Here is a 24,287-nt window from a genome sequence, read left to right as displayed (position 1 = left end):
TTGCCAAGAAGGCAAACGCGGAAAGGATGGCCGCGCGGCGAAAGGCGGAGGAGATTTGGGCTGCCGAATCTCAGTCCTAGACCTCCTTGCCTGTTATTGAGGGGACGACAAAGAATGGAAGTACCGAGGCAGAACCTTTTGTGCAGGCAAGTGTGGAAGCTGAGCAAAGGTTAGAGAAAGGCCCTGCCGATGTCGAGGCTGGTTTAGAAGAACGTGCCGACAAACGACCTCGTTTGGAGGAGTCGGATGTGATCGTACCTTTTGTTATCCAGTCCAAGATAAAGAATATGCCGATCTTCTCTGATACTTCGGTGATCAAAGATCCAGCGGTTACACTCAGCTTGGTGATGTCCGTTTCACTACCTGCTGACAAGGCAGCTTTTCGAGCAGAGCCGGATCTGGTTACAATTGGATTGGCCGTGCAATCGGCTCTTTTGGTATATATCTGCACTTTATCTTTTCTCTTTACGCAAATATTATTGTGTTCTTATCTTCCTGTTTTGCAGGCCGTCGGAAGAATAGCCGACATGGGTCGTTGCTATCACGATGCCGTCGAGCTAATTGGCCGTTTACAAGCGGAAGCTGAGGGCCAAAGGAGTATGGCGCAGACGGAGGGCACTCATGCCGAGGCCGAGATGGAGAGAGCCCGCAATGCTAAAGAATTGAGATCAGTCACCGAGAAAAGGGCGGATGCGAGCGATGACGCGCTTAAATTGGCCCAGGAGGGGATCTCTAAATTGGAGGCTGGGTTGGAAGAGATGAAGGCGGCGAAGGAAACGGCCGACCTGAAGGCTTCCAGCGCATTCGATGTTGGGAAAAAATCTGCTTTTGATGAATACGTAGACGAAATCCCCAAATTTGAGAATCGGGGATTTAAACACAGCTGGTGTCACGACCCAAACCCGCCCCTATGGGTTTAGTACCGTAACTGGCCAGTAATCCGAGATTACCGAAGGCCTGTTTAACAGTAATACAGTAATACAGAGTACAGGGGCTGGCGGAAGCCAATACAGTAATTAAAATATGTCCAATGAGCTGTGACAGTCTGTATGCAAAAAGACTTTTCATATCATATACACATATACAATCAGTACCAAAACAGTATGTACAGTATATACAATAATCCAGATCAGGGACTTAACCTCTATTAAGACAGTACAGTACAAAAACATTCAGTCTATACAGAACATAAACAAAAAGGGGGAAAACTAAAACACCCCAAAAGCCCTAGCTTGACAGGCTCGGAACCTCATAGTGAGGCACAGTGGTTGGCTTTGCCAAAAGGGAGTCTAACCCACGCTCCTAGCTCCGGTCTGGTGCCTGTACACCTACATATATATATGAGCAGTGAGCTAAAGCCCAGTGAATAACATAATGCGTAAAGAGGTTACGAATGAATGTCCTTTCAGTATTAAAAATAGTCAATTGATTCAGTGTATCAGTCATTCAGTCATAACAGTCATATGTGGTACATCCATTAGCAGAACAGTACAGTAAACAGTAGTCTTGAAAGACCGAACAGTCAATGATGGCCATCGTAACAGTAAACAGATGTTCCAAGATAAGAACTGACAGAGATCTCTGTAACAGTAGCAGTAACAGTAACAGTAGTTGCTAAGGATGCCACAATACAGTTCAGAATAAAGGACAAACATTTATTCAATTAACAGTAAACAGTTTAGAAAACAGTTCAGTTGATCATTCAGAAAATATTCATTTTCGAACATATCTTTACGACATTGTTACTCACAGAATTCTGGGCTACAGATAAGCTAGAGCGCGTCTCCGGATGCCAACCCTACACAGTTACAGAGTGAACACACACTAAGCTACACAGTTGGGAAAATAATAACTTAATCCCTAACTCGACTCGGTGTGGTCCTACATCAATAGGATGGAATGAGGATGCAAAGATGCACTTTAAAAACATTTTCAGAAAACAGGGTTCCCGTTCGAGTGTGGGTTTACCCGCTCGAGTGTACAGGCAAACAAAATACTCCGCTCGAGCGCGAGTTACCACGCTCGAGCAGACTATAAAACATGCCAAAAGTACTAGATGTGTGAAAATCACGCTCGATTGGGCGCTCGATGCCCACTTGAGCGTGTGACACAAGTCCTCGCTCGAGCGTCCAATATCCCGCTCGAGCGGACTGTAAAATAGTGTAAAGTGCTGGATGCACGAATTTCACGCTCGAGCGCCAGTCACTCCGCTCTAGCGTGAGTCCAAAATCTGGAATTTCCAGATTCGAACCTCAAGCTCAAAAACAAGCTTCAATACACCAAATTCGATTCTTTTGGGCTTTTCTAGAAAACACTTCAAAACTCATAATATAACATATTTCAAAGATCAATTTGAGAAAGCAAAGCCCAAAGGTAGTTCAATTAATTCCAATTTCAAACCAATCTTCAAGAACAAAGCAAGAACTTTACATACATGAATTTTAAACAACTTCAAGCTTCAAATACATGCTCAAATGAGCCAATTTCTCCAAAAACAAGATGAACTCATGGTCCAATGCAAAAATATGGACATGCATGAGGAATTTCATGAACAATAGCTTCAAACTCAAGAATGGCAACATGCATGCATGATATATGCTACAATTCAACATATTAAGCTAATTTTGACTCCAATTTTCAATATAACAAGAATCAAGCAAGAACTAACTTAAAGACAAGTTTAAGAAGGTGGATTCTCTACCTTAGACCTTGAATATCAAGTGTAGGAAGCTCAACTATGAAATCAACCTTCAATTTCTTTAATTCACCAAGCAATTCACAAGATGGAACTCAATTTCTCTCACTCTCTCCCTCTCTCCTCTTTTGGTCGGCTATCTCAAGAAAATGGCTGAGGAAATGTTTTGCCTAAGTGTATTCAAGCCTCAATATGTGTAAGGAAGTGGGCCACTAAGTGGCAAAGTTGTAATTAAGGCTAACTTTTGTAGTTTAGCATTATTTAATCCAATTTAATCATACAGAATCACATTTCAGTTAAATATACCATAAAATCACATAAATTATGATTAACACATATCGCTAATCAATTTCAGATTCGGCCGCCAATAAGGCCTCCAATTTGTAGTTTAAAGCATAAAACATGAACAGATAATTTCACAGTCAACAGATAGATATGCATTCAAACTAGCACAATCAATCAATCAGTTTAGTGATTCAGTCAATTCAGTCAATTATCATAATCAATCTCAGTTTAACAGTAATCAGTGGTTAATTAGTAAACAGTGGTGAGGGTTGTCACAGCTGGCTCAAAGCCCTTGCTGCTGCTGATGTGACATTGGCTACGCTAATTCCATACGAGCAAGTGGATGTTGAGCCACTGGAGTCTGACTCCGAGGACTAATTTGGGCGGCTCTTGTTTTTTGTTTTAGGATTTGCATGTAATTTTTAGCTTTTTACAGCTTTTTGTCTAGTTATTTTCATATGTAAAATGGTTACAATTTGTGCCCAATTTACTTAATGAAAATTCATTCTATACTTTGCTGTTACTAATAAATGGAATTGTTTGGTTGCTGTTTTGGATAAAACGTTTTGTATACTTGCCAACTAGATGATAGGCTGTTTAGATAGTTAGGCCGTTTAAAAAGCCAAAAATCAGTACATGAAATGGCTGTGGTACACTTTAATTGGCATAGGGCCAAGATGCTCGACCGGTTAAATTAATAAATCTGTCCTTGCCCCAACCAGTGCATAAACTTCAAGGCATTTGCCCATAATCGCCGTTTAGATAATTAGGCCGTTTAAAAAGCCAAAAATCAGTACATGACGTGGCTGTGGCACACTTTAATCGGCATAGGGCCAAGATGCTCAGCCGGTTAGATTAATAAATTTGCCCTTACCCCAGCCAGTACATGGACTTCAAGGCATTCGCCCATAATCGCCGTTTAGATAATTAAGCCGTTTAAAAAGCCAAAAATCAGTACATGAAGTGGCTGTGGCACATTTTAATCAGCATGAAGCCAAGATGCTCGACCGGTTAGATTAATAAATCTGCCCTTGCCCCAGCCAGTGCATGGACTTCAAGGCATTCGCCCATAATCGCCGTTTAGATAATTAGGCCGTTTAAAAAGCCAAAAATCAGTACATAAAGTGGCTGTGGCACACTTTAATCGGCATGGGGCCAAGATGCTTGGCCGGCTAGATTAATAAATCTGCCCTTATCCCAGCCAGTGCATGGACTTCAAGGCATTCGTCCATAATCGTCGTTCAGATAATTAGGCCATTTAAAAAGTCAAAAATCAGTACATGAAGTGGCTGTGGCACACTTTAATCGGCATGGAGCGAAGGCGTTTGGAGACTGCCAAAAGCGTTAATGAAATTTCCTTGAGGTCGCTGCATGCCTACGAATAAATGGGGTGAGCTCGCGCCAGTGGGTCCACTTATTCTTATTCAGACTCAATTTGAACTAGCTTGGAGCGAGGGCGAATGTCAAACAGATTGTTCTTCAACAGCAGAGGAGAGGGACGAACGCTGGCTGAGCTAGATACTGCGATGAATCGCAGTGGCGAGCCTGCGCGTGCAGGAGGAAGGGCGTCCAAGGAAATTGAAAAACGTCAACCTTCAAGCCGTTAAAGTAGATCACCCTGAAGAGAGAAACATCAACGGGGAATCTCCCTGCGACCACGACTGAGGAATGAGTCAGACGCGACGCCACGACCATTGAGTTTTGCGGTGTTCGTGGGGAATAAACCGATGACTGAGGCAAATTCCATCGTCAATGATCCGGGTGTAGCGGTCGAGTTCGCCTGACAGATCTTTCCACCGGAAGTCCAACAATCGATGGTTGGACGACGCGATTTCGAAGTGTTTCGAGAAGGAATTCATAGGGTGGTGAAGGGGCTATACACCGCCTACGAAGTCGGCATGCGTCTATGCGCCGCGCGGCAGGAGATGGAGAAAATGAACGAATGGGTCCGCAGTTCGGAGGCTCGTGCGGAGAAGGCAGAGGGCGAGCTTAGGGAGCTTAGGAAGGTTAAAGTCGCCGATCCGCATGCGGCGGGTCAATCTAACCCGATTGTGGACGAAAGGGTGACCCAACAGCTATTGAGTCATGCCATCGCCGACCGAGATACGGCAGACATGTTTGCCGTAGCAAATGCGAGGGCCAAGGGTTACGAGGAGGGTTTCTGTGCTGGCCGGAAAGTTGGGATCGACAAAACGAAAGAGACACTTGCCGAGGAGGTCTGCCGATGCGAGAATCGCGGCTTTACGCATGGTTGGCTTGCGGCTCTTCAGGCCGCGGAGGCTCTCCGAGCGAGGGTGTCGATTTCAACTTATGTGACCTGGATCATCGTGATCGTTTGCCCTTTTCCACCTTTGAAGTTGAAAAGAGCGATGATGAGGGAGACGCCGAATAAAAATATTCGTTATAAATGTTAAAACGCGGATCACGTCTAAGATTATGTAATTATTGGTTGGTCGAATAAAAAAGTATTTTATTTTCAATGTTTTGTTATAAGTTTTGTTCGGCAGACACATGCTTGCATGCGTTTTATTGTATAAATGTTTAAATAAACGTATTCCAGACAATTGAATAGACATTGTTCGGCTTGATTTAATCGACATCATTGTGTTATCGGCCCAAAGACATCATTCGCCGATGGGGTTCCGAATTCGGAGACTTGAATTGGCCAATCATGATATCCACGAAGGGCGCTCCGAATCCGGAGACTTTATCAGCCCAAAGATGTCATTCGCCGATGGGGCTCCGAATCCGAAGACTTGAATTGGCCAATCGTGATATCCACGAAGGGTGCTCCGAATCTGGAGGCTTTATCGGCCCAAAGACGTCATTCGCCGATGGGGCTCCGAATTCGGAGACTTGCATTGGCCGATCGTGATATCCACGAAGGGCGCTCCGAATCCGGAGACTTGAATTGGCCAATCGTGATATCCACGAAGGGCACTCCGAATCTGGAGGCTTTATCGGCCCAAAGACGTTATTCACCGATGGGGCTCCGAATCCGAAGACTTGAATTGGCCAATCGTGATATCCACGAAGGGCGCTTCGAATCTGGAGACTTTATCGGCCCAAAGACGTCATTTGCCAATGGGGCCCCAAATCCGGAGACTTGAATTGGCCAATCGTGATATCCACGAAGGGCGCTCCAAATCCGGAGGCTTTATCGGCCCAAAGACGTCATTCGCCGATGGGGCTCCGAATCCGGAGACTTGAATTGGCCGATCGTGATATCCAAGAAGGGCGCTCCAAATCCAGAGACTTTATTGGCCAATCGTGATATCCACGAAGGGCGCTCCGAATCCGGAGACTTGAATTGGCCAATCGTGATATCCACGAAGGGCGCTCCGAATCCGGAGGCTTTATCGGCCAATCATGATATCCATGAAGGGCACTCCGAATTCGGAGACTTGAATTGGCCAATCGTGATATCCACGAAGGGCGCTCTGCATCCGGAGGTGTGAATTGGCCAATCGTGATATCTATGAAGGGCACTCCGAATCCGGAGACTTGAATTGGCCAATCGTGATATCCATGAAGGGCGCTCCGAATCCGGAGGCTTTATTGGCACATCTTTGAACTAGATTCTATAGTAGGTGAATGGGAATCTTTGTATTACAGAAAAAGAGATGTAAATAGCGAACAGTTCAGAACAAGCATCGTGTCCCACAAGTCGGATTAATGATAAAATTTGCGTAAATGCGAGGAATTCCAGGGCCACAGCAGACTCCTTCCTGACATGTCTTTGAGCCGATATGTCCCTACTCCGGCGATTGAATCAATCTGGTAGGGGCCGTTCCAATAAGGACCCAATTTTCCATCGGTCGGTTTCCTGTCAGTTGGAAGCACCTTCTTCAGGACCAATTCTCCTCGTGAGTAGCAGCGCAGCTGAACCCATTGATTATACGACTTTGCTAGTGTTGCTGGTACCGTGCCATGGACGCAAGGGCTCGGTCTCTTCGTTCTTCGATTAGAATCAAATCCAAAGCCAGCCTCATGTCGTTTCGGCCCGTATCAAAAACTTGCGACATGAGCGTCGGGTGGCCGATCTCCAGGGGTAAGATTTCCTGGGTTCCAAAGCATATAGCAAACGGCGTTTCTCCAGTTGATCTTCTCGGTGTAGTTCGATGAGCCCACAGTACACTCGGCAATTCTTCGACCCATTTTCCTTTGGCTTTTTTCAGCCTCTTCTTGATGCCGTCCAAGATGGATTTATTAGAGGCTTCGGCCTGGCCATTGCTTTGGAGGTAAGCCGGCGTAGAAAAGTAAGGCTAAATACCATATTTGCTGCACAGCTCTCGGTATACGCCACAATCAAACTGGGTGCCGTTGTTTGAGATAAGAGCTCTGGGAATGCCGAATCGTGTTATGATGTTCCTCCACACAAAGCGCTTAACGTCAGCATCTCGGATATGTGTTAATGTCTCCGCTTCGACCCATTTCGTGAAGTAATCTGTTGCGACGATCAGGTATCGCTTGTTCCCTGGAGCCCTCGGCAATGGTCCTACGATATCAAGCCCCCATTGGGCAAATGGCCAAGGACTGGTGATAGAGTTTAACTCTTCAGCAGGCAGATGGTTTAACGGGGAGAATTTCTGGCATTGTTCACACTTTTTTGCATAACACTCGGCGTCCGCTCTCATTGTCGCCCAATAATACCCCTGCATTATAGCTCGATGGGCTAAAGAGCGTCCGCCAAAATGGGCTCTACAACTGCCTTCGTGTATCTCAGTCAGAAGCTCTCCGACTTTGTCCGGGTGCACACATTCCAAATATGGGCTGGAGAGTGACTTTTTATAAAGCCTTCCTTGCGGATCCAGGTAATATCGCATGGCTTTGTTTCGCAGCTTGTGTGCTTCTTTCTTATCCTCTAAGAGCTGTTCAGAAGATATGAATGCAACAATGGGATCCATCCAACTTGGTGTAGATTCGACAATGTTGATTTGGACTTCCTCCGGAGGGCCAATGCTTTGCTCTGGGATGAATCCTACTTCGATGGTCCGTTTAACCTCTGAGTTGATTGCGAAGACTAGGCAAGCCAAGGCATCTGCATGGGTGTTCTGATCACGTGTTATCTGGTTCAACTCATGATGGTCAAATTTTACCAACAGGGAATTAGCCATTTTCATGTAGGCCGTTATACGGTCGTTTCTTGCCATATTCCCCCTTTAGCTGATTGATCACCAGTTTTGAGTCGCAAAATACAAACAGACGACGAGCACCCAGAATATGCACGTTCCGCAAACCGACTAAAAAGGCTTCGTATTCGGCTTCGTTATTTGATGCTTCGAAGCCGAGCTTGACGGCCTGCTCAATTATTGTGCCATCAGGGGTCATGATTACAACTCCAGCTCCGCTGCTCCGTTGATTGGACGATGCATCACAATATAACTGCCAGATGTCCCCAACATAAATCCTCCAGTTCGGCTTTGGTAGAATTTCATCTGACTTGGAGTCGGTGACATCAGACTTGAAGTCGGCAAGGCCCCCAGTGAATTCGGTGACGAAGTCGGCAAGCACCTGTCCCTTGATTGAGGTTCTGGATAGAAATTGAATATCGTACTGGCCAAGTTCCAGAGCCCACTTTGAAACACGTCCAGATGCTTCCGCACTGCGTAGTACTGATCGGAGGGGATAATCTGTCAGCACCCCAATGCTATGCCCCTGGAAGTAATGCATGAGCTTCCTTGCCGCCATAACTAAGGATAGGATGAGCTTTTCCAGCGGAAGGTAGTGTGTTTCGGCGTCAACCATTTCCTTGCTCACATAATATACTGGCCGCTACTCCCCCAGCTCTTCCTTTATCAATACGGCGCTGACGGCTCGGTCAGAAACTGCCAAGTACAAAATGAGCGGGTCGCCAGCCGAGGGTGTTGTCAGGAGTGGTACTGAGCAGAGGTAGGTCTCCAGGCCATTGAAAGCGGCTTCGCACTCGGCGGACCATTCAAAGGCCTTGCCCTGCCGTAGTGTATGAAAGAATTGTCGGCAGCGATCTGTGGACCGGCTTATAAACCTGTTGAGTGTGGCAGCCATCCCCATCAACTTTTGGACCTCCTTTACTGAACGAGGGGAGCTGAGCTCCAAGATTGCTGTGATTTGCCTTGGGTTGGCTTCGATTCCTCTGTGGTTGACAATGTAGCCCAAAAAATTGCCAGAGCCGATACCAAACGCACATTTGGAAGTGTTCAACTTCATTCCATATTTGCGTTGGATGGTGAATGTCTCTTCCAGATCGGCTATATGATTCTGATCTTCTTTGGATTTGACCACCATATCGTCAATGTATACTTCCATAGTTTTGCCGAGTTTCTCCTTGAACATGGTGGTGACCAGTCTCTGGTAGGTTGCCCCCGCATTCTTCAACCCAAAAGGCATTACCTTATAGCAATAGGTTCCTCTTGGGATGGGGAATGCAGTTTTCTCTTGGTTCTCTGGGTGCATAGCATTTTGATGATAACCTTTATAGGCATCAAGGAAGCTCATACGCTGATGGCACGCCGTAGCATCTACAAGCTGGTCTATCTTGGGAAGAGGAAAACAATCCTTTGGGCAGGCTTTGTTTAGGTTCGTGAAGTCGACGCACACTCGCCAAGTCCCATTTTTCTTCTTCACCACCACCGTATTAGAGAGCCATGTAGGGTAGGTCACTTCCCTAATTGCTCCGGTGTCAAGCAGCCTATCAACCTCCTCAACAACGGCGGCAGTGTGCTCTGCGGCTGACCGGCGGCTTTTCTAAATGATTAGCTTACACTTAGGATCGACATTCAAATGGTGCTGTGAAACTGACGGATCTATACCCGACATCTCGTACGGAGTCCATGCAAAGATATCGAGGTTGCTAAGCAGAAAAGATATTAGCTGCCGTTTGTCGGCCTGATGCAAAGAGGCTCCGACTATGAAGAACTTGTCGGGGCTTCCATCAATTTGAACTCGTTCTAAATCTTCCGTTGCCTTTTCATTTGGAGGCCGCCCATCATCGTCGAGGCTTTCTCGATCTGGCAACTCAATGGAATTCACTTATAGTTCCTTTGGCGTTTTCTCAACAAGGAGATAACATGCTTGTGCCGATTTCTAGGAGCCACGGATTTGCTCAATACCGCGTTCTGTCGGGAAGCAGAGCAGCTGATGATAGGTGCTGGGGACGGCTCGCATAGTATGCAACCAGGATCGCACCGTGATGAGATTATATGGTGACAGCAGCTTGACGACTAAGAATCTCACATCCACTGTTCGGGTAGCTGCTCGTACGGGTAGTCTGATTTTCCCCAAGGGGTACTCTGGATTGGCATTGAAGCCGAATAGGGGGTAAGAGGCCGGAGAGAGATCGGATTCGGAGAAGCCAAGTTTGGTGAATGCCTTGTAGTACATAATCTCCGATGTGCTCCATTGAGTACGCGCTCAACGGTGAATCGGTTCACGCGCAACTCAATTGCCAAGGGATCAATGTGGGGCAATGTTACTCCGGCCAAATCTGAATCATCGAAAGTGATAACCTCGGCTTCATGGGGCCGTTTAGCCGGAGTGAGTTGCTCTTGAGGGTTAGACTTTGATTGAATTGCGTGTACCGCCGATGACATTAGCAGGCTGTATATCATGTGGATCGCGCGGAGCGAACGTGAATCCTGTGCCAAGGCTATTGCCTGGGTTGGGTTGCCTTTCCGGACGTACTGTTGTAGCCGGCCGTCTTGTACTAATTTATCGTCGTACAGGGTGAATGACGGTGCTTTGAATTTCTTGGGTAGCACTGCCTTTGCGATCTGTCGCGGAAAAGGATCGTCTTGATCGTCATCCGAGCTGTTTCTTCTTTGCTTACGCCTTGTACGGGGACTCTCTTCAGAAGAACTGGTAATTTCAGATCGTCCCTTCTTCTTGAGCTCCGAGGATAATGAGTCGGAGTTGCTATCAGTATCTTGTTGTCGAGCTCGAGATCGTCGACCAGCTACCCTCACGGGTCGTTCCGGGCCTTGATATGCAGCTTGTTTGGACTTCGCCACCTCCAAGGCCAAATCCTGATGGAGATGTTCGTTCTCTGCAATCATGTTCTCCAATCTTTGTTCGTTTTGCTGTGCTTGTTCCAAGATCGCTTGCATTGCGTCGTGCTCTGAAGTCGAGAGTAAGGCGAAATTCAAGGCACATCTTGCGGCAAAAGTCTCTGTTCTAAGCATGGTTATTGGAGTGGTTGCATCTTGCGGTATAGGGTCGATAGTGACTGTCGGAGGATCTTCCGTCACGCTCGCCATGGATGTGCTTGAGTATTCCCACAGACGGCGCCAATTGTGGAGAAGTGGTTTGGAAATACTCTTCTAATCCTGGGGAACGCTCGTGATCCTCTTCCGGTCACCTGAAAAAGAATAAAACACTCCGGCGGGGGTGCCGAAATTAGCACTCCGACGGATAAGTCAGTAACCACACTCAGGAATACTTATATTCTAAATTAAGCACTACAATTCTCACATACCTCTTTCTGGCTAATGTTCTTCTATTTATATCTTTTCTTCCATGGGCCTCGGGATTAGGTCCATTTCTAACTCATATTCGACACATCTTATAATAGACCGACCCTCACTCGGCCCCTTGCCTAATCGGCTCTTTGGCCGAATAAGGTTGGATTTGAACATGCGAGCCAATTGCCCAGGGCTTCGAATCTCGACTCTCTGAGATTCGACTGTCCGGAATCTCTACGACTCCCTCTTTTCGGCCCCCACAACCTCACAGAGATATGTAATTTCCAAAAAGTGAGAGGAGGAACTGTAATAAATATAAACCTCAGGGATGTGAGTATAATTTATCCATTTTTAAATTATTTAATAAATGTAAAAGGTAAAATAAACTATCTAAACTATTAATGATCTTTTTAGAGCATCTCCAACCGTTCATTTCTTTTTTCACCAAATTTGGGTAAAAAAATAGGTTGTTTTCTCAATTTGATACGGCTTCCTCCAACGGTGAGCATCAAACCTGTCGAACAAAATATATGCAGAATTGAGAGACGTGTCGACCGGTTGGTCAACTGACCGGTCGACCGGTAAGACTATTTTTTTTTTTTAACCTATTTGAACCTTTCGACCTGTTTGAACCTACCTATTTGAAAGGGAACCGGTCGACCGATTGGTCAACCAGTAGGTCAACCGGCTGGTTGACCGGTCAGTCTCCCCCAACGGTCACGTACAGTAAAATGGTGAAACCTAGAGCCTGTTCTCACTTTGATGAATTTTTCGTTCCATTCTCATTTTGATACCAATTTACTAAAACCATTGAAATTCCAAAAAGTGACTTTTTTACCAAATTTCAAATCTGATGCAAGATTTGATGAACCGTTGAAGATGGCCTTAGACCTTCTCTACCATGCAAACTATATAAATGATGTATATTGTTAATTTTTTTTGTAAAATAATTTAGAAAAGCAGATAAAGATAATAGCTTGGTAGAAAACAAATAATAATAATAATTGGGGTATGTGGGCGGGTGAAAGTGAAAGTGAGAGTGATTAACCACAATTAAAAGCAACGAATTAAGGACTTATTTGGAAGTGTCAGGTTATTATATATATATTTTTATTTTTTATGAAAAAAATATGAAATGTGACTTAAAATTAAAATGATATGATAAAAAAATGATATATAATCATAAAAGATGATTGTAATTTAAATAAGATAATGTATTTATTTTAACACATGTCAAATAACCTGATGTAATCATATAAGATGGTTATAATTTAAATAAAATAATATATTAAAATAATATATATTATTTTAAACACGTCAAATAATCTCTACCTTTTTAAACTCAAGGTCAACTTGGGAAGATTTTAAAGATTATTTGATATGTATTATTTTAGTATATATATATTTTTATTTTTTTTTATTTACATCATATTATCTTTTTATTATATTGTACATTTTAAATTTTTTATTAAAAATATATTTATTTAAATCTCATTTGAAAATAATTTTTTTTAATATCTTTTTAATTTTTATATTAAAAATATATTTATTTAAATCTCATTTAAAAATATTTTTTTTAATATCTTTTAAATTTTTATAAATAAATATAAAAAATAATAGGACAATTTACAATAATTTTTTAGTTAAAACATATATTGTCAATTGTCAAGCCAGACTTTAATCTCAAGTCTTATAGGAGAAAAAGAGAGAGAAATAGGGGCACAGAAATAGACTAGTGGAATTGAGGAATGAGAGAGAAAAAATATATTTGAGGAGAGAGACAGGAAGAAAGTGAGTAAAATATTTAGAGATAGAGAGAGGGAGAGAGTGAAAACTTTGAGAGATAGAGATAGAGATAGAGATAGAGATAGGAGGTGTGTTGGGTTTGAGAGTGAGGAGTGAAAAAGGGGGTTGTAAGAAGAAGCAAGAGGAGGAGAGAGAGATGTCCGGAAGCTGTAGTGGGAAATAGGGGGCAAAAGTGCAGAGCATTTGGTCTTCTCTCTCTCTCTCTCGGACAAAACTCAGCAAACCCTCTTTCCTTTTATTTTACTTTATTTTTTTTCCTTCAAAAAGCTCATCCTGTCCGGTCTTTCTATTGTCGGCCTCTTTTCCGGCCAGACCCACCTCCCGGAAACTCCTGATTCGCCGGAAATAACCAACCCCCGGCTGTCTTATACCTTTATTGACCCCGTTTAACTCAAAGTTCTCAACCTTTTTCTATTTCTTTTTTTTCTTTTTTTTCTTTTTTTCTTTTCTGGGAAAATCTGAGGAACTTTCCTCGCAGCTGAGAAAATCTAGTCTAGCCTAATCACTAGAGTCTGATTGTCTGATTCGCTAGCTTCGATTTGGCTGTGGAAATTTTGAGAATTTGGTGGAGCTTTGTAAATTTTGAGAGTTTGGTGAAGCTTTGTTTGAGAGTTTTGTGAGTGATGAAGATGCCGGCGAATGGTGCCGGAAGTTGTCCTCCGGCGACGGCATCTGGCAATTCCAGCGAAGGTGAGCTTCTGTGTTGGTTGTTGACTTTACTCTCTTTTCTTTTAACATTGAAACAACCGGTGGATCGCCTCAACTTTAAGAAGCCGTGTTTGTCCTTTCTTCTTCGTTTTCTCTCTCACTCCTCTTTTTGTCTTTCTTCCTTATCAGAATCCATATGGCTTTACTAAAATTTTCTCAAAAAAAAAAAACCAATTTCCGGGAAAATACGGAGAGGCTTTTGTCACCTTGTGATTGGTTTTGAGGTTGGAATGTCAGTTGTAAATATTCCAAAGTTTTTTCTTTTTTTTTTTCTTTCCATTTTCCTTTATTCTCGCGGAAACCAAACAATGAGTGACTGACACGTGTTATTTGGTGGTGGGATCAGGAGAGAAGAAGAGCATAAACCCGGAGCTATGGCAAGCGTGCGCCGGTCCTCTGGTGAACTTGCCGGCCGCTGGGACCCATGTCGTCTACTTCCCACAAGGCCACAGCGAACAGGTTTGCTGTTATATATATAGACATACATGTAAAAAAACAAACACACACACACACACATACTACCATATATTATTCTTGCTATCATGCGCCATATGGTTAATCTTCAAAGCTAATTTTCCAATATGTTTAGGGCTTGGGGTTTCATTTATTGTGTGCTGGCGTTGAATTTTGCTTCAAGTAGTTTGTTGCCTAAATGTGGAATTAACAGTGCCCATGGTGAAAGTGACAATCATCAGTTTTAAAAACTTGGTAATCAATATGAAGCAATATCATAATGCCTATTGGTGCATTTTTTAGAGGTATTTTGGGTGTAAAGTACGAAATTAATGATCCCCCTTGATAAAGTAGTTTGGACACCTTTCTTTTTTTAGCTAATATGTGTGTATTTATATTACTTGCTGATAGAGCTTACCTATCAAAAAATCATCAATTATGCTATGGGGACCAAATTCGGGTCAGTACTTAGAAATGAGGTGTATGGTGTCGATTCAAACTCAGCGTGGTATGGGTCAGGCTAAGAATAAATCTGGCCCGCACATTTCATTTTTTGGATAGTTTTTGGGGTAAATTTGGGTACCCATGATGGGTCAACAAGGTGGTAATTTGATGGACACACCATATATGGTATTCAAAATTTGGTAGGTCACTGTAACATTACTGTGTGTATCTATACCACTAGAGAATGTTCATGCTTGTAATCAGTCAGCCATTGGCGAAGCTAGAGCTTAGTTTATATTTTCCTTTTACAGATTGTTACAGATTGCTACAGATTGTTATTGATTTATGAATTGAAAATTTGTTGCATTTCCAGTGTTGAATGAACCCAATACAATAGTGGCTATATGATTGAAATACATGAAAACTTTCTGTTTAATTATTGTATTAATTATGGGACCTAACCTACATGTTTATCCTCATTGCATGTGTAAAAATCTCCATTTCAGGTTGCAGCATCTATGAAGAAGGGTGTGGATTCTCAAATCCCAAACTATCCAAATCTTCCCTCAAAGCTACTATGCCTCCTTCACAATGTCACGTTACATGTATAACTGGCTTTAATTAGCTTTCATTTCTTTTATGCAAAAACGGGTCAATAGTAGTAATTTCTTGTCATCAGCTAATTTAATCATGTTTATTTCCTAGGCGGATCTAGAAACGGACGAAGTATATGCTCAGATGACGCTTCAACCTGTTCCCTCTGTAAGGACTTGCTGCAATATTAACTGTTGCATTATCCTTGTAGTAAAACTATCCATAAAACAAAGTTGATCGATGAACAAAAAATGAAAAAGAAAGTTTGAAGGTATAGGAAGATTTAGCCCATAATAATGTCCAGGGTAAGAAAGGATTATTACAGTTAATTTTAAATTGCCTAATCAAACTGAATCTATCTACACCTTTTGTTACAGTTTGACAAGGATGCATTATTGAGGTCAGATCTTTCGATGAAGGCAAATAAGCCACAAACAGAATTTTTTTGCAAAACTTTGACAGCGAGTGATACAAGCACTCATGGAGGTTTCTCTGTACCTCGCCGTGCAGCAGAAAAAATTTTCCCTGCTCTTGTAAGATCTTTTATTTAAAGATTTTGTTGTACTTACTCTAAAATCATGGGTCATGTAACCTAATACTCTCACTTCTTTTGTAGGATTTTACCATGCAACCACCTGCTCAAGAACTTCAATCCAGGGATCTGCATGATAATGTATGGACTTTTCGCCATATTTATCGAGGTAGGTTCATTTTGTAGGAACTTCATATTTCTCGAGACTTCTAAACCTCGTTTGCCTGTTGTTGTTACCCTTATTGGGCATTACATTTCAAAACATATGATATGATTCTGGTATGTCATGATTTAGGGCAACCAAAACGTCATTTACTCACTACAGGGTGGAGCCTATTTGTTAGTGGCAAGAGGCTTTTTGCGGGTGACTCAGTCTTATTTATTAGGTAATGGAATTAAATTTCTAAATCACATTGTGGTGAATGGCAACTTTCTGACCTTGATTATGAACTTGTGTTGGATTACTTTGGACAAACCTTAATACTTTTTATGGTTGTGACCAGGGATGAAAAGCAGCAACTTCTTTTGGGCATTAGACGAGCTAACAGGCAACCTACCAATCTGTCATCATCGGTGTTGTCAAGTGATAGTATGCATATTGGAATTCTAGCAGCAGCTGCCCATGCGGCTGCAAATAATAGCCCCTTTACTGTCTTCTACAATCCAAGGTCTAGTTGTTTCTGTTTGTTTTACTGGTATATTTCCTTTGAATTTATCATTCTTACATGATGTGCATTTCCCAGTGAGTAATGAAACTATTTACTTGGACAATATTAGTCATATTTAACATTAAATTGCTTTGGTTGTTGTGGGAATTTTTCTGATAATTTTGTGTGTATGCAGGGCAAGTCCGTCAGAATTTGTTGTTCCTTTAGCCAAGTACTACAAAGCTGTATGCAGCAATCAAATATCCCTTGGCATGCGATTTCGGATGATGTTTGAAACTGAAGAGTCAGGAACAAGAAGGTAGTTGTATTTTTTGAGTCTTTATTATCCGAAACATACCAGTAATCAATCTGGTTGGCACATGAAATTAAAACACACAAACGGTGACGACAATTTGATGATTAATCCCGTACATGATATACAACTTTAAGACTGACTTCTATTTTCAAATTGACAAGATGGTTCTTGGTTTAGTTTTTAGGTACCAGTGTATCCTGTTTTATTTTCCACACAAGGCATGATTTTCAAACCCAGTATCTTTAAATTTGAAAAGCTGATTGTGTAACTTGAAATGCCTTTTGAAAGGATTAAAGAAAGACAGCTATGTTACTGCAGGTACATGGGCACAATTACAGGAATCAGTGATCTAGATCCTGTGAGATGGAAAAACTCACAATGGCGAAATTTGCAGGTAAAAACTGTGGTCTTCATTCCTTGTGTTTTTAAAATTTATTTATAAACTATTTTTGGTCTAACAACATAGTTAACTCATCCTTCACACTATACTCTTGTGTAGGTTGGTTGGGATGAATCAACTGCTGGGGAAAGGCGTAACCGGGTCTCAATTTGGGAGATCGAACCTGTTACAGCCCCTTTTTTCATCTGCCCAACCCCACCATTCTTCGGATCAAAACGTCCACGGCAACTAGGAATGCCAGGTAATGGATGTAATGCTTCAACCTTTACTAAATTTTTTGCCCTTTCCTTTGCTGTTATTTTTAACGTGCCATTCTTTCAAATTGAAGAAATGGTTATTACATGGATGGCATTTGGGTGTGGTGGCATTTAAGGGGAGCCCAACTTGCCTGGGCCTCCACTTTTGATCTGCTGAGTAGGCCCACCAAGGACTTATCCTGGATAAAAGTGGACGGCATAAGCTGATCCAATTATCCATTTAGAAAGGATACAAAAATGCAATGGACAGAGTTTTATGGGTTAGATGCTCTTTTTGTCCTGTCCTGTCTTGGTCAACCTTTGACCTTTGAAGGTATCTATGTTGTGGTCCTTCAGTGGTGAATAGTATCAAGTGCTAAAGTCATGATTAGAACCTTGAAGATACTTCTGTTAGAAAGAAGACACTTTTTTTATCTCAACAATGATTTGACTATTTGAAGGCTGGGTTTTGGTAGGGTATTTCTGACCCCACTCTCCCTTTATTATTTTACTCTTTGCAGATGATGAATCTTGTGGTCTAGAGAACCTATTCAAGAGGACAATGCCTTGGCTTGGTGATGATATGTACATGAAGGATCCCCAATCTCTCCCTGGACTAAGCTTAGTCCAGTGGATGAACATGCAACAAAATCCTTCTCTGGGTAACTCATTACAGCCCAATTACTTGCATTCCTTATCTGGGTCAGTTCTGCAAAACCTTGCCGGAGCAGATCTAACGCGTCAGTTAGGCGGCTTGCCATCACCCCAAATCCCTCAGCAAAACAACTTACAGTTTAATACCCAGAAGCCAACCCAGCAAACACAGCTTGATCAGCTCCAAAAGCTACCAGCTGCTGCCACATTGAATCCCTTAGGTTCTATCATACAGCAACAACAACAACAACAACAACAGTTTGTTGATATTACTCAGCCGCCAAATCAAAATCTACCCTTGACACAAGTTCAGGCACAACTTCTGCAGTCACAGGCTCTTGGCCAAACTCAGAATATTCTTCAGCAGCAACCATCTATTCAGAACCATCAGCTACACAGAAATCTTTCTCAGAACCTGCAGCTGCAACAACAGATTATAGGTCAGAACCAACAGCAGAACTTAATGCCATCCCAGCTGCCCGATCAAGTAAATCAACAATTACAGATGTCTGAGAATCAAATTCAGTTTCAACTTTTACAAAACCTGCATCAACAACAGCAAGCAATTTTAGCACAGCAGCAGTCTACACTGCAACAGCCTCCCCAACTTCCGCAAGTACAAGATCAACAGAGACAGTTGTTAGATGCATCTCAGAGCTTTTCTAGGGCTGCAACACCCAGCCAAATGGTGGACATGCCTCAGGCAACGGCAATCGCAACCTCACTCCCTCCTCAGTCACACCTTATCCCACAGCAAATGTCAAAGACTAATAATAGCCAACCAAATATCCGGTTCTCTCATCCACCCCAGCAACAACCGAAGCTTCAGCAACATCAGCAACCTGGTGTGCTTCCAGAATTGCCTGGGCATTTGGGACACACCCCCACGAGCAATCAGCTCTCCACAACTGGCAGCAGTTTATTGACTGGAGCTGCAGGTGGAGGCCAATCTGGATTAACTGATGATGTTCCATCTTGTTCAACTTCACCTTCCACAAACAACTGTCCAGGCTTGGTTCAACCAATCATGAACGGTAGGGCCCAGCGAAGCATGGCAATCGGGGAGGAGATGACTCAGTCTTCTGCCACACTCTTGAGTTCCAGTGGTCTGGAAACCATGTCTGCTAATGCTAACTTAGTTAAAGATTTGCAGCTAAAACCTGATTTCAAGCCTTCATTGAACATTTCCAAGAGTCAAAACCAAGGACTTTTGGCCCCACAAACATATCTAAATGCTGCTGGAACCCAGATGGATTATTTGGACACTTCATCTTCGGCAACTTCAGTTTGCCTTTCTCAAAATGATGTCCATTTACAGCAGAACATCCCATTGTCTTTCAATCAACAATCATTATTGTTTAGAGACACAAGTCAAGATGGGGAGGTTCAGGGTGATCCAAGGAGCAGTGTTCGCTTTGGAGCAAACACTGATAGCCAATTGGGGATGCCCATGATTCCTGATCCTTTGCTTACAAAGGGTATGGTAGGTTCAGAGAAGGATTTCTCAAATAATCTGTCTTCGGGAGGTGGCTTGCTTTCCACCTACGAAAACCCCAAAGATACACAGCCGGAACTTTCATCATCAATGGTTTCTCAATCATTTGGAGTTCCAGATATGACTTTCAATTCTCTTGATTCCACAATAAATGATAGCAGCTTCTTGAGCAGGGGTGCCTGGGCACCACCATCACAGTTTCAGCGGATGCGAACATATACAAAGGTTTGGTGTTGAACATTAAACAATATCAGCAGCTAGAACTATGTTAATTCTTTATGTTAATCTTGAATTCTGACTTAAAAAATGTGCTAGTGAAGGTGTACAAGCGAGGAGCTGTTGGAAGATCAATTGATATTACCCGTTATTCAGGCTATGATGAACTTAAACAAGATCTGGCTCGTAGGTTTGGTATAGAGGGACAGCTGGAGGACCGACACAGAATCGGCTGGAAACTTGTGTATGTGGATCATGAAAAAGATGTCTTGTTGGTTGGGGATGACCCTTGGGAGTAAGTACACAAACTTAATTCTTCCTGAAGTTTACATATGTTGTCATAAATGTCTTTTGAACAATACAAGAAGTAATGACTGCTGCTTCAAAATCTTTGTTGTATCTTGTAAACTTGAGAAATTCAGTTTTGAAAATCTATCCCTTCCATGTGTCTAATGGAGAAACGCTACATGATGGAACTTCTTTGAGTATTGGGGCTGTGCCATGAATTTTTTGGTGGTTTACTCTCTCTCTCTCTCTCTCTCTCTCTCTCTTTTATTTATTTATTTTTATTATGGATTATTGATTTATTTTTTGGTGGTTCAATGGTTAAGACTTGGCCTAATAATCTTGAGGTTATGGGTTCAAGTCTTGGGGCCACCGCTTTGTGCATTATGCCAAAGGTTAGGTGTGTACTCAATCTTTCCCCTCCCAAACACATTTTTTTTTTTTGGTGAATAAGTCATAAAATAAAACAGTAAACGGGCAAATACAAGAATACAAGGGGCATACCCCAGGACCTACCAAACTAAACAAAGCCACAGAAGCACACGAGCGGCTAGCTAACTAGACAAATACACAAAAAACCTAAGAGGAAGCAGAGGGTACAACATAAATCTAATTGCCCTATTCAAAACCCCATCAAAGATAGATAGGGCCAAGAACAGGCCCATAATAGAACAAAACAAAATCTCCATTCACCTCCTCAAGGTGCAAAATAGCAGCATTGAAACTAGACAAAGGGTCTAACAAGACACTAAATAAGAGAACTGCACAACCCGCAGAAAAATACATCCACAGCAGAGGCCCAAAACACATCCAAAGTAGGCTAGTTAATGAATACAAATCTAAAAGAGGACATATAGGTGGTGTTTGGGAACAAATTTTTTAGGTTTTTTTTTGTTTTTTTTTTCACTAAAAGACAATTGGTTACAAAACCAAATAAAACAAATCCAAACAAAATATCACATCTAACCCCATAATCATTTCACTTTTTCTCACGAACATTACATCCAACCACAAAAAAACCCAACTCTCTTCCGAAACACAAAAAAAAAAATTCTCCAATAATATCCTACAACTAAAAAAACCTACAAAAAAATCCACTTCCCAAACACCCACATAGTGGCCCTATTTGGTAGAGCTGTGGGAAAAGTGATCATAATTTATAGTCTAACAGCTTATAGCTTATAGCTGTGAACATAAGCTGATTTTTTACTTATAAATTAAGCTTCTCCTCCCCCCACTTAAAGAATAAGTTGATTTTTGACTTACAAAAAGCTATAAGCTATATTGTTAAGCTGAACCAAACGCATCAAAATAGCTTAAATTAAGCTAAAAGCTGAAATAAGCTGAAAATAAGCCTACCAAACAGGGCCAGTATCCAAGAGTAAAGAAGAAACCAGAGAAAGCTATAAGTACAAAGTAACACATAAAACTGTCCATAGGAGAGCATGTACTCGGACTGGCGCAACTTGCAGCCAAGACAGCAAGACAAGCATCCTTCTCCAATACCAACAAGAGGCACGACTGTCCCAAAGCTCTGAAACTGGAATATCACCATGAAGCAACCTAGACCAACAGAGGACCCTTTCCAAGATAACCATAGGAGCAGATATGTGCTGGAACTGGCACAGAAAAGTGCTGCCTGGCCCACTGACAATCATACTTCACAAAAAAAAAACCACGAGGTAATGGAACATAACCTGAGGAAAACCTCACTCATATATGTACTAACAATCTTAACACTCAGAAGCAGAGACACTCTCAAAGAATAGGTTAAAGAACCATATTTGAAAACCAATCCAAAAATATATCCTCACTTCACTAGGCTCTCACCAAAGAACTCCCCCAAACACATATTAATGTGTACTAATTGGGCGTTGTTTTATTATGGATTATTGATTTATATCTATGCAGCATTTGATTACCTAGAATGAACCCCATTACCCTTTGTCTGCCTGCTCTGCTATGTGCTTAGTTGTAAAATATCTCGCATAAATTTCAAGCGAGAATTTTCGCATCTTGAAACTGATGGTTGGTAACTCTTCAGGACCGGAAGGTTGAAAATTGAAGGAGAACAAAATTAGAAATCAAATAGCTTGGTTCTGGTGTTGAAGAAACTAATTGTTAGTTGAGTGTTAAGGATAGCAGGATTGGATCTCGTTGACAACAAAACTAATAGTTATGGTAAAGTTTTATTGTTAGCGTCTTGGTGGTATGGGTCATGAAAACAGTGTCTCCAGAAATGAGTAATAAATTAGTATAAGATTGTGTAAATCTTGCCCTCCCTTCAGCCCACTTTAGTATGCCCATTGTGACAAATCAAGCCTTAAGTCTCCTTTAATGGAGTCGGCTACTTGAATCCTTCTTTTTCACCCGACTCTATTAAAAGGCTATTTAGTTAGTCAAATTAAGGAGATTCATATCTCTATTTACTACACTAATCCACGTCAATTTAGGCCTGCCCCTTCCCTTAACACTTTATCTATCGTCACTGTATCGCATCTCTTCACTTCTGCCTTTGTTGGTCTCCATTGTATATGATTAAATAATCTCAATCTATTCTTTCTCAACTTATCTTCTATCGGTGTTATTTCTACCTATTCACGAATATACTTATTCCTAACTTTGTCTTTTCTAGTCTTGCTACACATCAATATATACTTAATTTTTTAGCAAGTGTACCTTGCCATTAACATGCAGGCTCGCAGTTTCTAAATATAAAATGATTCTTGCAGAATTGTGCTCACTATTTTATCATTTCTCATATTCCTGAATTAATCATTGATTTGTGTTAATTAAACTCTAACTGGTTCCTGTACCTTACAGAGATCTGAATAGTCAGTCCATGTCAACTTACATGTTTGGTTTTTTTTTGTGCATTTCATTCAGGGAGTTTGTAAATTGTGTTCGTTACATCAAAATTCTTTCACCACAAGAAGTCCAAGCAATGAGCTTGGATGGAGATTTTGGGAACAACGTTCTTCCAAATCAAGCCTGCAGCAGCTCGGATGGTGGAAATGTGTAAATTAGGCTACTGATGAAATTCTAGTGATTCCTCTTCCAAGTTGAAATCTTACTACTAGGTATTACTAGGAAATATATGTTTGTTGCTCTCGCACGGCCAAATATTCTCTGCACTGGGTTTCCTATTGTCTTCCATACTTCGGGAGGAGAATAAGGTGACTCCATTTGGGATCTCAGCATATATAGGAAGTAATCTCTGCCAGTTAAACTTTGTTTTTCAACTTGGGCCTGATTCTGAAAAGTATGAGCGTGGGCAAGATTAACAGGATGGCCTGGTCGGTCTAAGAAGCATGGCTATGAAGCTGTGATTTCAGTTCAGAGAAGAACAGCATGCATTGAAACTTTTTTCGAATATGATGACGTTTGTTGTGAGATCAATTTCAATTTGTTGTGCCCTATTATGTTGACTACCCTCCCACTCAGGTGGTGAATTGTAGAAAGTAATAGCTTGAAATTTGTATGGCTTACACTCTGATTGTATAGATTTGTAGATTTCTCCTTTTAACCAACCCCCATCCCTTAATGAAATTGCTTAGTCTTAAAATTCTTTTTGTTCATGAAGGATGTGAGGCTTTTGGATTGTATGTTCAATACTGGTGCTTTTCTTAGTTGCTTCAGACAGAAAGCGAGTTTTAGAGTTGAAGTCGTGGATTTATTGAAGAGAATGATTTGCCTGTCATTTCTTTTTTTACACTATTTAAGCTACATGATGGTTTCTTCTCAACATTTAGGGGAGGCAAGGCAATCTTAATTCGTGATTTCGAAGGTGTAAAATCAACTGTTAGTAAGCTCTAGTTATTTTTAGGGATGGCAATGGGGGTTAATCGGATGGATATTAATTCCTTCTCATTCTCTTATAATTATTTTTTTCCATTCTCCATTTCTCATTCTCCATGGATACTATCCCTCATCTCCTAATGGATTTGGATTTTTTCAATCCAACTTTGACTTTTTTTTTTTTTTAAGATTCATAACTTTTTTTTTTTTTTTGGTTGATTCATAACCAAAATTAAATATACATTCAATCTTATTTTATTTTATTTGGCTCAACAACAAAATTAA

General features: G+C 41.7%; 1 protein-coding gene across 8 annotated transcripts; it reads left to right on the top strand.

Annotated features, from left to right (window-relative positions):
• Positions 1-13,082: 13,082 nt before the first annotated feature.
• On the top strand, positions 13,083-23,769 carry LOC114295927 (auxin response factor 19). 8 transcript variants are annotated; one of them, XR_014349788.1, is made up of 14 exons: positions 13,083-13,914; positions 14,279-14,391; positions 15,336-15,434; positions 15,535-15,591; positions 15,801-15,956; positions 16,040-16,124; positions 16,251-16,341; positions 16,459-16,623; positions 16,799-16,921; positions 17,237-17,312; positions 17,418-17,559; positions 18,076-19,928; positions 20,019-20,214; positions 23,091-23,769. XR_014349788.1 is itself a non-coding variant. In XM_082903747.1 (14 exons), the coding sequence occupies exons 1-14, from the start codon at positions 13,848-13,850 to the stop codon at positions 23,224-23,226; spliced, it is 3,354 nt and encodes a 1,117-aa protein (XP_082759873.1). In that variant the 5' UTR covers positions 13,083-13,847; the 3' UTR covers positions 23,227-23,769. The 8 variants fall into 8 exon arrangements, 5 of the variants coding, with proteins under 5 accessions (XP_082759873.1, XP_028096027.2, XP_082759872.1 ...); XM_082903747.1 differs by having other exon boundaries at positions 20,024-20,214; XM_028240226.2 differs by having other exon boundaries at positions 17,418-17,568; positions 20,024-20,214.
• Positions 23,770-24,287: the final 518 nt, after the last annotated feature.

Source organism: Camellia sinensis, chromosome 13 (genome assembly GCF_055761805.1).
Source record: "Camellia sinensis isolate YWXY chromosome 13, ASM5576180v1, whole genome shotgun sequence".
In the NCBI taxonomy this organism is placed as follows: domain Eukaryota; kingdom Viridiplantae; phylum Streptophyta; class Magnoliopsida; order Ericales; family Theaceae; genus Camellia; species Camellia sinensis.
This window is presented reverse-complemented; position numbering and strand designations above follow the sequence as displayed.

Bases quoted from the DNA above. Each gene is read 5' to 3' on its own strand.
- LOC114295927 (XM_082903745.1), top strand. From the start codon at position 13,848: ATGAAGATGCCGGCGAATGGTGCCGGAAGTTGTCCTCCGGCGACGGCA. The intron at 14,392-15,335 runs GTTTGCTGTTAT...TCTCCATTTCAG, and splicing joins CACAAGGCCACAGCGAACAG to GTTGCAGCATCTATGAAGAA. The intron at 16,624-16,798 runs GTCTAGTTGTTT...GTGTGTATGCAG, and splicing joins ACTGTCTTCTACAATCCAAG to GGCAAGTCCGTCAGAATTTG.